At 49.1% G+C, this 12,798-nt stretch overlaps 1 protein-coding gene across 3 annotated transcripts in view; it reads left to right on the forward strand.

Annotated features, from left to right (window-relative positions):
• The window catches only part of FRMPD3 (FERM and PDZ domain containing 3), a 57,921-nt gene extending 53,114 nt beyond the window's left edge, over positions 1 to 4,807 (forward strand). For all 3 annotated transcript variants that reach the window (XM_027690597.1, XM_027690599.1, XM_027690598.1), the window contains one exon: positions 416 to 4,807. In XM_027690597.1, the coding sequence (XP_027546398.1) occupies positions 416 to 3,282 (2,867 nt within the window). In that variant the 3' untranslated portion in view covers positions 3,283 to 4,807. The remainder of the gene's footprint in view (positions 1 to 415) is intronic.
• Positions 4,808 to 12,798: the final 7,991 nt, after the last annotated feature.

Below are 12,798 nucleotides of genomic sequence, written 5' to 3' on the forward strand. Positions count from 1 at the left end.
CCTGCTGTCAGATGGCTGACTCTGGGACCAGCCTGCTGGCATCACAGTCTTTTGTCCCTCTCCCTGCCTTGGTTGCCCTACTGACTATGGCAGAGTAGCTGTTGCCTGATTTTCCTTCTGGTACCAGACAGGCCCCTGTAGGGTGATCCAGTGTTTCCAGTGACACTAGAAAACTTCCCAGAACCTTTTCCTGGGCCAGGAGCTCTCACTGAATTTATCTAGCAAGACAGCTCAGTGCTGAAAAGTGACCTCACTTAAAAGCATTAACTCTTACTAGTGAAAAGTCACGAAAGTTTCTCCGATGGGATGATGTGTCCTGCATTCCTGGGACCTTCCTGCCACCTGGAGTTCCCCTCTCCTCCACACAGGGGTGCTGTGAGGTTTGTTGTGGGGTTTTCTTTGTGTCCCTCCTCAGGTCTCATTGTCCTGGCTGCCATCACTCCCGAGTCCTCCTTGGACTCTGGCCATGAGACGAACTCCTCGGAGCTCACCGATGTCTCGGAGATGGTCTCTGCTATGAAGCAGCATCAGAACGCAGCCTACTTCCTCACGCAACACATCAACAAAGAAAACCTCCTGGCCAGGAAGGACTTGCCTTTCCGAATCCAGGGCTGTGCTGCCCAGGCTGTTCTCACCTCACCCTACCCCCTGAGCCGCCAGGAGCCAAACCCTTCAGTGAAGCCAGCTTCCTCTCCCCAAAGTCCTGGCCTCACCAGCTGCAAGAGCAAACAGGAGCAGCAACATGCTGAGCAGAGCTACACCTCAGCTCTCCAGCCAGGGCTGACCCCCCAGCTCAGTGAGCAGAACAAGGGCGCTCCAGTGCCAAGCACTGAAAGCAAAGGTGCAGACCACACAAAAGCTGCCTTTGAGGTATCTCTGCATCCCACAGCAGCCCTGAGCAGGGAGCAGTCACAGGATCTACAAGAGAAGGTGCCCAAAGAGGTGCAGCCAAGCTCCAAGCTCCTCCTGGATCAAAAAAGCTGTGTAACTCCAGCCATCATCTCAGCTGCTCTGCAGCAAGTGGCAAATGCAAAAGCCTCAGTTCCCCAAGTGGTATCAGCCTTAAAAGAGGACCAGAATGTGAATGGTACCAGCAGCTGTGCATTAGCCAGCAGCAAGCCTTTGACACTTAAAGGAGGTCCACAAACTGCAGAGACATTATGCAACTGTCAGCAGCAGCAGCAGCAACTCTCTCAGCAGCAGCACTGTGAAGTCTCTCCAAGTCCTAAAGAAGCTCACGGCAGTCAGGCTGAAGCTTTCCACCTCGCCTCAGCAGGTGAGGAAATGACATCCAGTAAGACTTTTGCCTCTAAAAGCTACCAGCAAAAAGTGAGTAAAGATGTTCCAGGAAAAGCTGCAAGCGCAGAGACAGGGCAGAAGGCAGGTGGGGAAGCCGCGAGCCTCGTCTTGCAGAAACACACAGCTCCTTCAAACCCAGGACAGAAAGTGCAACAGGAAAGTTCAGCCAAAATCTTAAAAGCTGAGAGCGGCAAAGCGCACTCTCCATCACCTGGTGGCATTTTCAGGAGCACCAGTGAGGAAGCCAAAGGGCCAATCCAGCTGATGCCCAGATCTGAGAGCCTGCAGATTAGCACTGTGCCTTCTAAAAAAGTAGAAAAAGTACTGGAGGTGACCCAACAAGATGCTGACGTCCCAGCTAAACCCAAAGCCCCAAAAGCTCCCTTCAGGTTCAGGAAGCTGTTCTCTGCAACGTTTCCGACCCGGCTGAAGAAGGAGACGGACGAGCGGCAGGCCCAGCTGCAGAAGGTGAAGCAGTATGAGCTGGAATTCCTTGAAGAGCTGCTCAAGCCAAAGAGCAAAGGTGACCTCCCACCACAGGAGTATCTGCACCCACCTGCTCCTGGGCGCTGCAGCTGCCAGCTAAGGAGCAGTCCTGTGCAAAAAGTCCCGGGGATGTCCAGGGAGCAGAGGCGCAGCTGTGACTGCAAGAGGATTTGCAGGGGAATGAGGCCACCCCCGAATCAGTTGGTGATACCAGAACTGGAGAGGAGAGGGAGGGATAAAGTTGCAGATGACCAGAAGCAAGTAGAAGCCATTAGGCTGACAAGCATGAGCAGCCCTTCCAAAGGCAAACGGATACGATCCACAAGTTTAGAGTCCAGAGACTACCGGTCAGATCCAGAGAACGGCGTGTCCTGTCTGGCAACGTGCACTTCCCCAGGGGAGTGCATGGGAGCACCGCACTACAGAAAGCTCTTGCGTCGCTACAGTGTCAGTGAAATAGATAAGACTGATAGGACATCCTTGTCCTCTGACATCTACCAGAACATCTATACAACCAAGCAGAAAGGCCTCCAGAAAGAGCCTGAGCCCAGCATCATCTGTCCTGTTCTGAAGAGCAAAATCCTGGAAGCCTCTGCAGTGGCCGACCCCTCCTACGTCCAGATAGCACAGGATAAAAAGAACCAGAAGGCTTCAGGAGTGTTCTCTGTCCAGGAGGAGATGTACCCAAGTCCTGCTGAGCTGCGGGATGAAGACACGGAGGACGAGAAGTGCTGCTCCATCCGGTACTGCTTCTACTACAGGAAATGTGATGTTGCAGATGATGGGAGTGAAAAGGATGAGCTGTCCTATTCCATCCCCATGCAGATACTCCCGGGAATGAAGCTGGACAATCAGATGGTCCCAGTCATGAGCAGGACTCTCCAGGTCCTAGATGCAACAGCCTGCAGCAGTCCCAATGACAGTCAGACCCAGGAAATAGATTTAAGGACCTCCAGTTTTGAGGGGAGCTTGGCAAAGATCAACACCCTTCGAGGCCACGCCTACAGCTTTCCCAACGGGTTTCTGCAAGTGCAGCTGGACACCAATGAGCTCCTGACTATCCTGAGGCAATGTGTGCTGAGCCCTGATGTCCGGGACTGCAAACCCTACATCTCCCAGCTGGCTGAGTACAAGCAAGAGCTCGCCCTCAAGTTCAAGGAGTTTCGGGCGTCCTGCCGCCGCGTCGCAGCCGTGGACAAGAGCCCTTCCCACATGCTCTCTGCCATCACGAGCAGCTTCCAGGTGCTAAGCAGCCTCATCGAGACCTTTGTGAGGCTGGTGTACGTCGTGCGCTCGGAGTCCCAGCGCCAAGAGCTGCTGACGAAGGTGGAGGAGGTGGTGAGAAACTACACCTTCCTCCTGAAGGCTGCGGAGGAGTCCACAGCCAGGATGCTGAGCCACCAGCAGACCGTGGAGCAGCTCGCCCGCCAGTCAGCCACGGTTGCCACTGTCATGAGCACGCTGACACGCTCTCTAAAGACGCTGATCAATAAGTAAGCCAGCTGTGAAGACCAGCAAGCCAGCGTGTGCCAGGCCGTGTGCTGACGGTTCTCCAGTCTCACAGGTCTGGTGAGGATGTGTGTCTGCAGCCCCACATCCACCGGAGTCTGCAGTAGCCAAGACACTTTTTGATCTCTGCAGGATGGATGGTGGTGGTGGTGGTGGTGGTTTTGAAGGGCGAATTCATGCTGTGCAAATCAGCTCATCAGGGGGCTCAAGCAGCTTCTTTGCTTGTTCTCCTGCGCTGGCCTTGTCGGTGATGGTACTTGGGAGGCACAGCTGCCCCATCTCCACACTAATTTGGTTCCATGGGGTTCTGGGCCTCACTGGTGCAAAGACCTTTGTCACAGATTGTGGTGGGCCAGTGAGTTATCAGGAGCTGAGCTGAAATCTCCTGGCTTCACTTGGGTAGTGTGGAGCCAAACCAGTGTCTTGCCACGTAAACAGCTCTTCTGCCTCCAGGATCTTCCTGGCCCACAAATACGACGTCATTAGCAGCAGAAGGGATCCACAGGGATACAGCAGGGGTGAAAGTCCCTGCTGCTATGCTAGGGCTTGGGAACTAGTCCTAGCACAGGCAGGATGCCATGATCCTGGGACAGAGCTAGGTCACCCTACTAGGCTCTACTGTCACAGCTTAGGCACCAGTGCTCTAGGTACTGCCTGTGCAAAAGGCATGGGCTTAATGCCTGCAAGTAGGGAGGGTCCAGGGAACTACAGGCCTGTCAGTCTGACCTCGGTGATGAGAAGGTCATGCAGCAGATCGTTCTGAGTGCCATCACATGGCATGTACAGGACAACAAGGGATCAGGCCCAGCCAGCTTGGGTTTGTGAAAGGCAAGTGCTGCTTGACCAGCCTGGTCTCCTTTTATGACAGGGAAAATCAGTTAGTGGGTGAAGGAGAGACTGTGAATGTTGTGTGCCTAGACTTTAGTAAAGCCTTTGACACTGTGTCCCACAGGATTCTCCTGGAGAAACTGGCTGGATGGCTGGGCCCAGGGAGTGGTGGGGAATGGAGTTAAATCCAGCTGGGACCAGTCACTAGTGCTATCCCAGGGTTCAGTGTTGGGGCCAGTCCTGTTTAACACCTTTATCAATGATCTGGACAAGGGGATTGAGGGCACCCTCAGTCAGTTTGCAGATGACACCAGGTTGGGCAGGAGTGTTGATCTGCTGGAGGGCAGGAAGGCTCTGCAGAGGGATCTGGACAGGCTGGATCCATGGGCTGAGGCCAGCTGGATGAGGTTCAGCCAGGACAAGTGTCAGGTCCTGCCCTTGGGTCACAACAACCCCCTGCAGCTCCAGGCTGGGGCAGAGTGGCTGGAAAGTGCCCGTGGGGAAAGAAGCTGGAGGTGCTGGTGCACAGCACCTGAACATGAGCCAGTGTGTGCCCAGGGGGGCAAGGAGGCCAAGGGCACCTGGCCTGTGCCAGCAACAGTGTGGCAGCAGGACCAGGGCAGTGACTGTCCCCTGTGCTGGGCACTGGGGAGGCCCCTCGAATCCTGGGTTCAGTTTTGGGCCCCTCACAACAAGAAGGACATTGAGGGGCTGGAGCGTGTCCAGAGAAGGAAACGGAGCTGGGGAAGGGACTGGAGCACAAGTCTGATGAGGAGCAGCTGAGAGAGCTGGGAGTGTTTAGCCTGGAGAAAAGGAGGCTCAAGGGGGACCTTCTCACTCTCTACAACTCCCTGGTTGTAGTCAGGTGGGGCTCGGGCTCTGCTCCCAGGCAACAAGTGACAGGACAAGAGGAAACAGCCTCAAGTTGTGCCAGGGGAGGTTTAGATTGGATATTAGGAAAAATTTCCTCACTGAAAGGGTGGTCAGGGTTTTTGGGACAGGCTGCCCAGGGAAGTAGTGGAATCACCATCTGTGGATGGTGATTGAAAAGATGTGTAGTTGTGGCCCTTGGGTACATGGTTTAGTGGTGGGCTTGGCAGTGCTGGGGGAACGGTTGGACTCAATGATCTTAGAGATCTTTTCCAACCTAAACAATTCTGTGTTCCCCTTCCTCTTCTGGATGGCTGTATCCATGCTAGAGACCCTGCAAGGAACCCAGACTGATCTTTGACCATTGCAAGCCAGAAGCTGGGCTAGCAGCTGAGAGGAAACCTCTTTCACACCATTCTCTAGAGGTCAGGTTCCTGCCTCCAAGGCTCTGCCCAAACCCTCTCCTATTTCCTTTCACCGTGACCATCAGAGAGAAACCCTAGATCAGCTTTGTCTGTGAGCCAGACAGGGGTTGTCCTCCTTGCCTGGGTGTTGGGGTTCTTTTGCTGTCTTCAGCAGGCTGACTGCCATAAAAACCATTATTTAGTACTGTGTGATGGTTATTTGTTTGAAGTTGGGTTTTTTCGATTGGGTTTGGTTTTGTTTTGTTTTTTTTTCACTTGCAGGTGAATGGTAAAATGATTCCTAATTGCATCCCTTCCCACCCCAAGGTTCCCCTCCTCCTCCTCCTCCCAGTCTAGCTACTAGATATAATCAATCAGACAGCCTTAACTGGTGTTTCACTGCAGTCACCTCCAAAACACAGAGCAAGGAGAAAAATGCAAGGTTACACATTGCATTGCCCTTCCCCTGCCACCCACTGCACTCCCCATGTGCACGGGGAGCGCGGGTCCCGCGTCTCCCCATCCCACCCCCTCCGGCTGGAAAGGGAGGTCACGGCATCGATCAAACCCAGCCCGCTCACCCCAGTGCTTGGGGAACGATCAGGGATCTCTGCAGGATCAGTCGCTTCCCACATCTATCATTTTTTACAAATATGCACATTCGGAACGTCTCGTTCTTCCGCAGGAGCTGTGGGAATGCACAATGTGCTTTTAACACGCGCGTCCTCGGCCCAGTGCAATAACCTCCCCTGGCCCGTGGCTGTCCTGGCCTTGGGCTGTCAGCAAGGCAGAGAGGATCCTGCTGTGGGACAGCCTCCTGATTTCAAGAACCATGTAGCAAATATCCAGTGGAAGAGCCAATTGGGACGTCAGCCCGTGGTGTGCCAGGCCTGTTACAGTGCTGAAGGCTGACAGGGAGACGTGTTTTCCTTTTCCCTGGGAATAACCTATTATGAAACTCTGAGTTTCTTCAAGCTCCCCGTTATGCCTATATCATTCCTCCATAAATCTCTCAGTCTAATACAGAGGAAAATTTTTTTATTGTCTGTATATATTATATATAAATTAAAAAAATATATAAATTATATCTATACACAAAATTTATGTCTTGTTTTACAAACAAGAAAGATTAAATATATTAATCTTAATATCCAAACTCGCATTTGTGTCTTTTTTTAAGAACTTCGTGGAAATGTGGCTATTCTTGGCTGTACAAAACACTGTTTGTAAGCAAATCCACCTGTTTTTGTTGCTATAGAAATGCACGTATCTCCATGCTGGAAGGGCACAGCTTAAAGATTCCGACGTTTCTGGGCTCCACAGCAGTTAAGTTACCATGCTGTCAAGGATGCAGGTTGAAACGAACTGTTTGACTTGCCAAGGTCACTTTTGTGTTGTTAATTTTGGTTTAATTTCCCTCCAGAAGAGGAAGGCAGCAGCAATCACCCCTTCAGCGCTGGCACTGGGCACTGTGGCTTTGCTGGGGAAAGTGTGGGACACCCTCCTGCCCCCTAAGTAGGGGAGAAAAAGATGCTTTAACAAACTCCTGATCCCTTCCAGGTGAGCCAAGTTGAGCACCCACTGACCAGCTCCAACCCATGTTTTCAGCCAAGTCCCAGCCTTTCCCTGGCTCTTCTGCCTGGGAAGAGGTGACAGTGTGTGACCTGTCAGTGGCCTGGTGGCTCTGCTGCCCCGTGGGACTGCTCTGGTGTGTCTGCAGGGGAAAGCCCAGCAAAAGCGGAATGTCAGAGATGGGGAGAAATCTGAGCCGGGCAAACAATTTCCCAGCCACAGATGATTTCCAATGTACACGTTTCACCTGGCACAACGAACCCCGCTCTGTTTATCAGGGAGGAAAGCACTGATGTGTGCGCTCTATGCGCCCCGAAGCCTCCAGGAACTATAAAATCCAAGTGCAATAAGGATCCAACGCAAAAAAAACCCTTAGAGGAACTGGGTCATTCTCCGTACGGGGGTTGAATGTGTTGTCTAAAGCAAAGGCGGCAGCACTTGAGACTCACACACATTCTCGGTGCCTCCAGGCCCGTTATTTTAATCTGCATCACACCATTTCCCATGCTGAACTGACTATGACCCTGAAAGGGACAGAACCCACCTATTTATAAAGCTGGATATGGATCAAAACCAAGAGGTTTTCTAGCAACCTCCCGAGCCTGAAAATATTATTGACAGCAGGCAGTTTAGTCAGCGATCTCAGAGTCGGTGCTTAGTACCATCTAGTGGGCAATAAGCACCCTGTCAGAAAGGAATGGCTTCTTCACAGCACCCTCTTGTTGTTTGTACCGAGATATTGTTTGTGGCAGTAGCTGCTCCAGGATCAGCCAAACGTCCCTTTGTGAATGGAGGAGCTGGACTGGTAACAAACCCAGAAAGGATGATGTTGCTGTACTCGTTTTTTAGGTGTAGTCCCTGCAGCCTCAGCATTCGTAAGTACTCTTAAAGGAAATGGTCCAGGTGAAACACAGAGAATTAAAGGTAATTTTTTTCCCAAATCTACCTCCCATTTAGTTTATCTACCTGCAGACTGGCTGGTTCTCATCCAGCATCAACAGCTCTTCACTTTGAAGCCACTGTGCCCCAGGAAGCCAAAGCAAGGAAAACGCCAGTGTTGTTTGCAGGGGTGTGTGCAGAAAGATAAATTAATTTTTCTGCATCCCCCCCCCCACCAGAACAATCTTCCTGAGCCTGGCAGGTTGTGTTTGCTGCCCTTTAGCACCTCCTCAGAGCAGCACCAGCAGTACATGCCCTTCTCATACTGCCTTGGCCCCGAGTTTTTTGCTGTAGCCTTACAGCTGATGCAGATTTCCTTCAGGACCTTCACAGCTCCCAGGGGCACCACTCAGCCACAGGATGTATTCCTGGCCATCTGATGTCACTGCACCCCCATAGCCTGCTCCCTCCCTTAACCTCCTCTAAATTATGTCTACTCCCAAGGAGTCTTCGCCAAGGCTCTATCAGTGACAATGAACAGAAAAGGAACAAAAACTGGGCCACTGCAGGTCCCCCTAAAACTCAGGAGAAAAGCAGAAGACCTTCTGGTGTGCTAGTTTTGGCTGGGGTAGAGTTAATTTTTTTCACAGTAGCTGGTATATGGGTCTGTGTTTGGATTTGTGTTGATAACAGAGGGATGTTTTAGTTATCACTGAGCAGGGCTTACACAGAGCCAGAGCCTTCTCTGCTCCTCACCCCACCCCACCAGCGAGGAGGTTGGGGGACAGAAGGAGTTGGGGGGGACACAGCCAGGACAGCTGATCCTAACTGACCCAAGAACATACAGTGCCATGTTCAGCATACAAAGCTAGGGGAGAAGGAGGAAGAGGGGGATGTTTGGAGTGATGGCATTTTGTCTTCCCAAGGCTCCACCATATGTAATGATGACTTATTTGCCAGCTGAGGTTAAACCACGACACCTGGCTGTCAGGGGTTAAAGTGTCAAAAGCAGAAGCTGGAAAATCAGCAGGCCTCAAGCAGGAGTCCCAAGATAGGTTTTGTGTCTCAGTGGACTTTGCTGGTCATTGTCAGCTGGAGACAACAACTGGGCACCATGGTTTAAAGCACTTTGAACTCTAATCCCCATGGCGTAGCAGACACATTCTCCTGTCAGGATTTCCATCCTCTCCAAGGTCTTGGCAACACTACACAGGACTTACAGGAGCCCCAGATACAACAGCAGAGCAAGCTGAATAGCTGGGACCCACTGCTGCTTTCATCATGACCAAGGGAGCCGACAGTCAAATAGAAATGAGTAATGTCTAAATTTTATCCTCATTTAAAGCACAGTGTCTGGATTTCTGTGTAAAATATCCTAACAAATTCCTCACATAGGCAGTCACAGTGGAGCTGGCCAGGACACCCATGGCTTTAATTGGACATGGGAGAAGTCTGCCAGGGAAGACAAGTATCTCAGCCTATTTACATCACCCAACCATATCTGATATACATGAAAACAGCCCATACACTTGTTATGAAAAGTTTCTGAAGTTTTTTTGTCAGGCAGGGCATGAGCAGATGCCTCGTCCCACTGCAGCTGCTGCACAACCTCCCAGCCCAGCTGAGATGGTGCCCCTTGCTGTCACTTGTCCCCCACATACAGAGTGAACAGGGAGGGGGAGGAGATTCTGCAGCTGGACTATTAAAGTTATTTAAAAGCTGTGTTTTTGTGGCAGTAATTCCAGTTTTGCCTCTCTGAGGTTTGTTGCCCATGCCAAGGGCTGGGGCAACAGATGAAAGGGCTGGGGACATGCACCGGGTCTACCCACACTGTCCAGGACATTTTATAACTCACTACTAAATCCCACTTTTGAAAGGCACCTTGGAAATACTCCTGAACCTAATGAATATTCACCTTTTCCTAGAGCAACAAGGCTCCATCCTCAGTTTTACCTGGGCTCCTCAGAAAGGTGCAGTAAAAGTGCTGAGTAGAAAGATCAGGAACCAGGATTAGGACCAGGGACCAGTCAGGATCCTTTAAAAAGCCTTTCATCCCTAAGTCTGTTTTGTTTCTAGTGGACACCTGACAATACCATTTATTTACCAGAGTTTTCACCTTTTCCTGAGAAATGGTGTGCTCAGCCTCTATGTTTCCACCCCTTCCACCCTTTTTGGCCTTAACTTTTTCTCAGCCTCTCCTTTCCTATTCATCCTCCCACCTTTTCTCTGCCTCTGCTTTTCTTTCCACCTTCCCTCACTTTTTGACCTTCACTTTTTTCCAGCTTCTGCTGGAGGCAAAGAGCGGAGCCTTGTGTTATTGCCATCAAGTGCCATTCATTAACGGAACCGGCTGTGAGGCAGGGGAGTCACAAGGCAACAGAGAGAAGTAATAACCCTCACCCACAGGCTTTTTTGCATGAAAATGTGTCCTTGATTAGTGGCTGGTGGTAATTGAGAGGCAATTGTATGCAGGAAAGTGCCAAGAGAGGGACAAGGGCTACTTGTCTTGATTGACATCACCACGAAATTTGATGCTGTTAATGTGCTGCTTAAACCTTCCTGGAAAATACATTCTCAGGTGTTGACACGCAAAGGTGTTTCTGATGAAGAGCATCTCCATAGAATCAGGTAAACAAATTTTTTTTTCCCTATTTTTGTGCTTTTCAGGTTCTCCTTAGTTGGATGGTAATTTAATTCACTATTTACAAAACACAGCACCTCAGGCTATGAGCTTGTCCTTTCTGCTACCAAAACCAACTTGTGCTTGTCTGTACTGTAAAACATGGGAAAATTAAATACTATCCTTTAGATTGGAAGTAAATAATTTGATTCATTATATTTTGCTTTCAGAATGAAACAAGCCCGCTGGAGTGAGATGCTTTAATTCTGAATAAGAGTATCCACAACAAGAGCTGAGATATTTCAATGCTCTTTCGCACCCAGACTTCAGGCTGTGATCATTTTCCTGAGCATCCTTTGGCAGAAAACCTGACTCACAAGCCAGACTGAGTTTGGTTTTCAATGGATTCAACCACACTGTCTCTACTTTGATCCCATTTAGGCCAAGAACCAGATAAACATCTCACTCTTCAAAGCTGGTTCTCCTTGTCCCTTCTTCACTTAAAGTCAAAGCAAACTGCTCAAAGACAAGCTGTGGCTGAGGAACCTCCTTGGCAAGTTTTTTTGGCTTTGTTTAACTAGGACTTTGATGCATTAAGAGCTTCTCCTTAATCAAATCCCTGAAGTTATCCTGTTCCAAGAGCTTTGTGAGCAATAGTGATGAATTGTTAGGGGAGGTGGACTTTTGTCCTCATGGACAAAGTGCTGTCTGACCGACAAAGGCATCGTGGAGGCTGAAACACTGAGGGGAGCAGGTGTGTGTGAAAACACACCTGGACTCCAGCTCAGAACAGGCAAAAAAACCCAATTAATCTTTGCTTTTACAGGTAACAGGTTGCCAGTTTCTGGTTTCAAGGATTAAGGATCTAATTTCTTTTTTTTTGGTCAGATTTTTCACTCCTGCAAATCCCTTCTCTATGGTGCCAGGAGGAACCTGATAGACATGCTGCTTCCAAAGTCCTGCACAGGGAAAATCAGGCAGAGCTCATCAATGAGAGGCATCATTTGCATGTTTTCATATACCCTCTGCTGCTTTCAGGCTGGGGTTCCCAGTGCCTGGTTCACAACTAAACTGGGAGGGGACTGGGATGTCAGGGCACAGGAGACATTCTGTATTCAAGAGCAGAGGAGGGGAAATGGAATTTAAACCAAGAGTGAAGCAAATATTTCAAAATCAATGTGCCCTCCAGACCAAAGTCTGGGAGTCATGGCTACAGTGATGTGGATTTGGGGCAAGAATGTGGTGCTAGAAATTTGGGAGGTATCCACAAATTCCATCACTCAAAACACCAGGTTGCCACCCAACAGTGAACTTTTCTTCACTGTTAGGATGATTTTTGTTTGTTAAGATGATTTTTGCTTGTTAATATGACCAATGTTTACCAACAAATTAGAAGCAAAGGGCTGCATTCTTCCTTCCTCGTTCCTTGGACTTGTTGCCTGCCACAGCATTTCACAACTGCTAACAGTTACACCAAAAAAATCGAAATTACCATATATTGATTTCCAACTACATTAATGCCAAACCTGGGAATTAAAATCCATTTTAGTCCAGACAAATTCCAAGTTTAATGATGCTCTACAAAGTGTTACAGAAAACCTCCCCAAAGTATGTTTTTGTAGTTATTAATTTACAGGTCTTTGGGGATGGTGGCAGTAGCATTTGAGGCCAGGATAGTTGCAAGATGAAATAATGTAAACATGACCAGCCTCTGAGAATTCTGGATTATTTCTTCTGGTTGAATTCTCAAGGACTCCAAGTAATAACTTATCCCTGCTAAATTCACTGCAGGGGTTTATTATCTCTGAGACAGTCAGGTTACACGAGTAGGAATTACCCAACTGCATGAAAATTCTAAGGAAGCTGTTTGTGGCTCATCTTGTATATTTATTTTTTTGTATATTTATATATACATGTCAATCTTCCTCCTTCATTGTGTGGGGAAACAAATAAGCACAGACAGGGAGCGAATAATCACCTATTTAATGTCATCATTACACTGGAAATGTGAGCAATTATCAATTCCTGCATTTCCTGTGATGAACCACGGGGGTCTTTTATTTTGCAGGGGTTTATAATAACACACACAAGTTAAAATTACTTTATTTCCTTAAAAACAGTGAAGGGTAAGTTGAGACGATTAAGTCTTAAAAAACACACAGGACTATATTGGCCTATTAACAGTGACTGGAGACTGGATCAGAAATGTAGAATGAGAATAAACCACAATAAAAATCACATTGATGGGATTCTTGGGGGGGTCTCCTGTGAGTTGGACTTCACGTTCCTTGTGATTCCCTCCCAACTCAGAACCTTCTATGATATCCAGGT

This window comes from Neopelma chrysocephalum, unplaced genomic scaffold (assembly GCF_003984885.1).
Source record: "Neopelma chrysocephalum unplaced genomic scaffold, ASM398488v2 Primary Assembly neopelma1_81, whole genome shotgun sequence".
Lineage (NCBI taxonomy): Eukaryota > Metazoa > Chordata > Aves > Passeriformes > Pipridae > Neopelma > Neopelma chrysocephalum.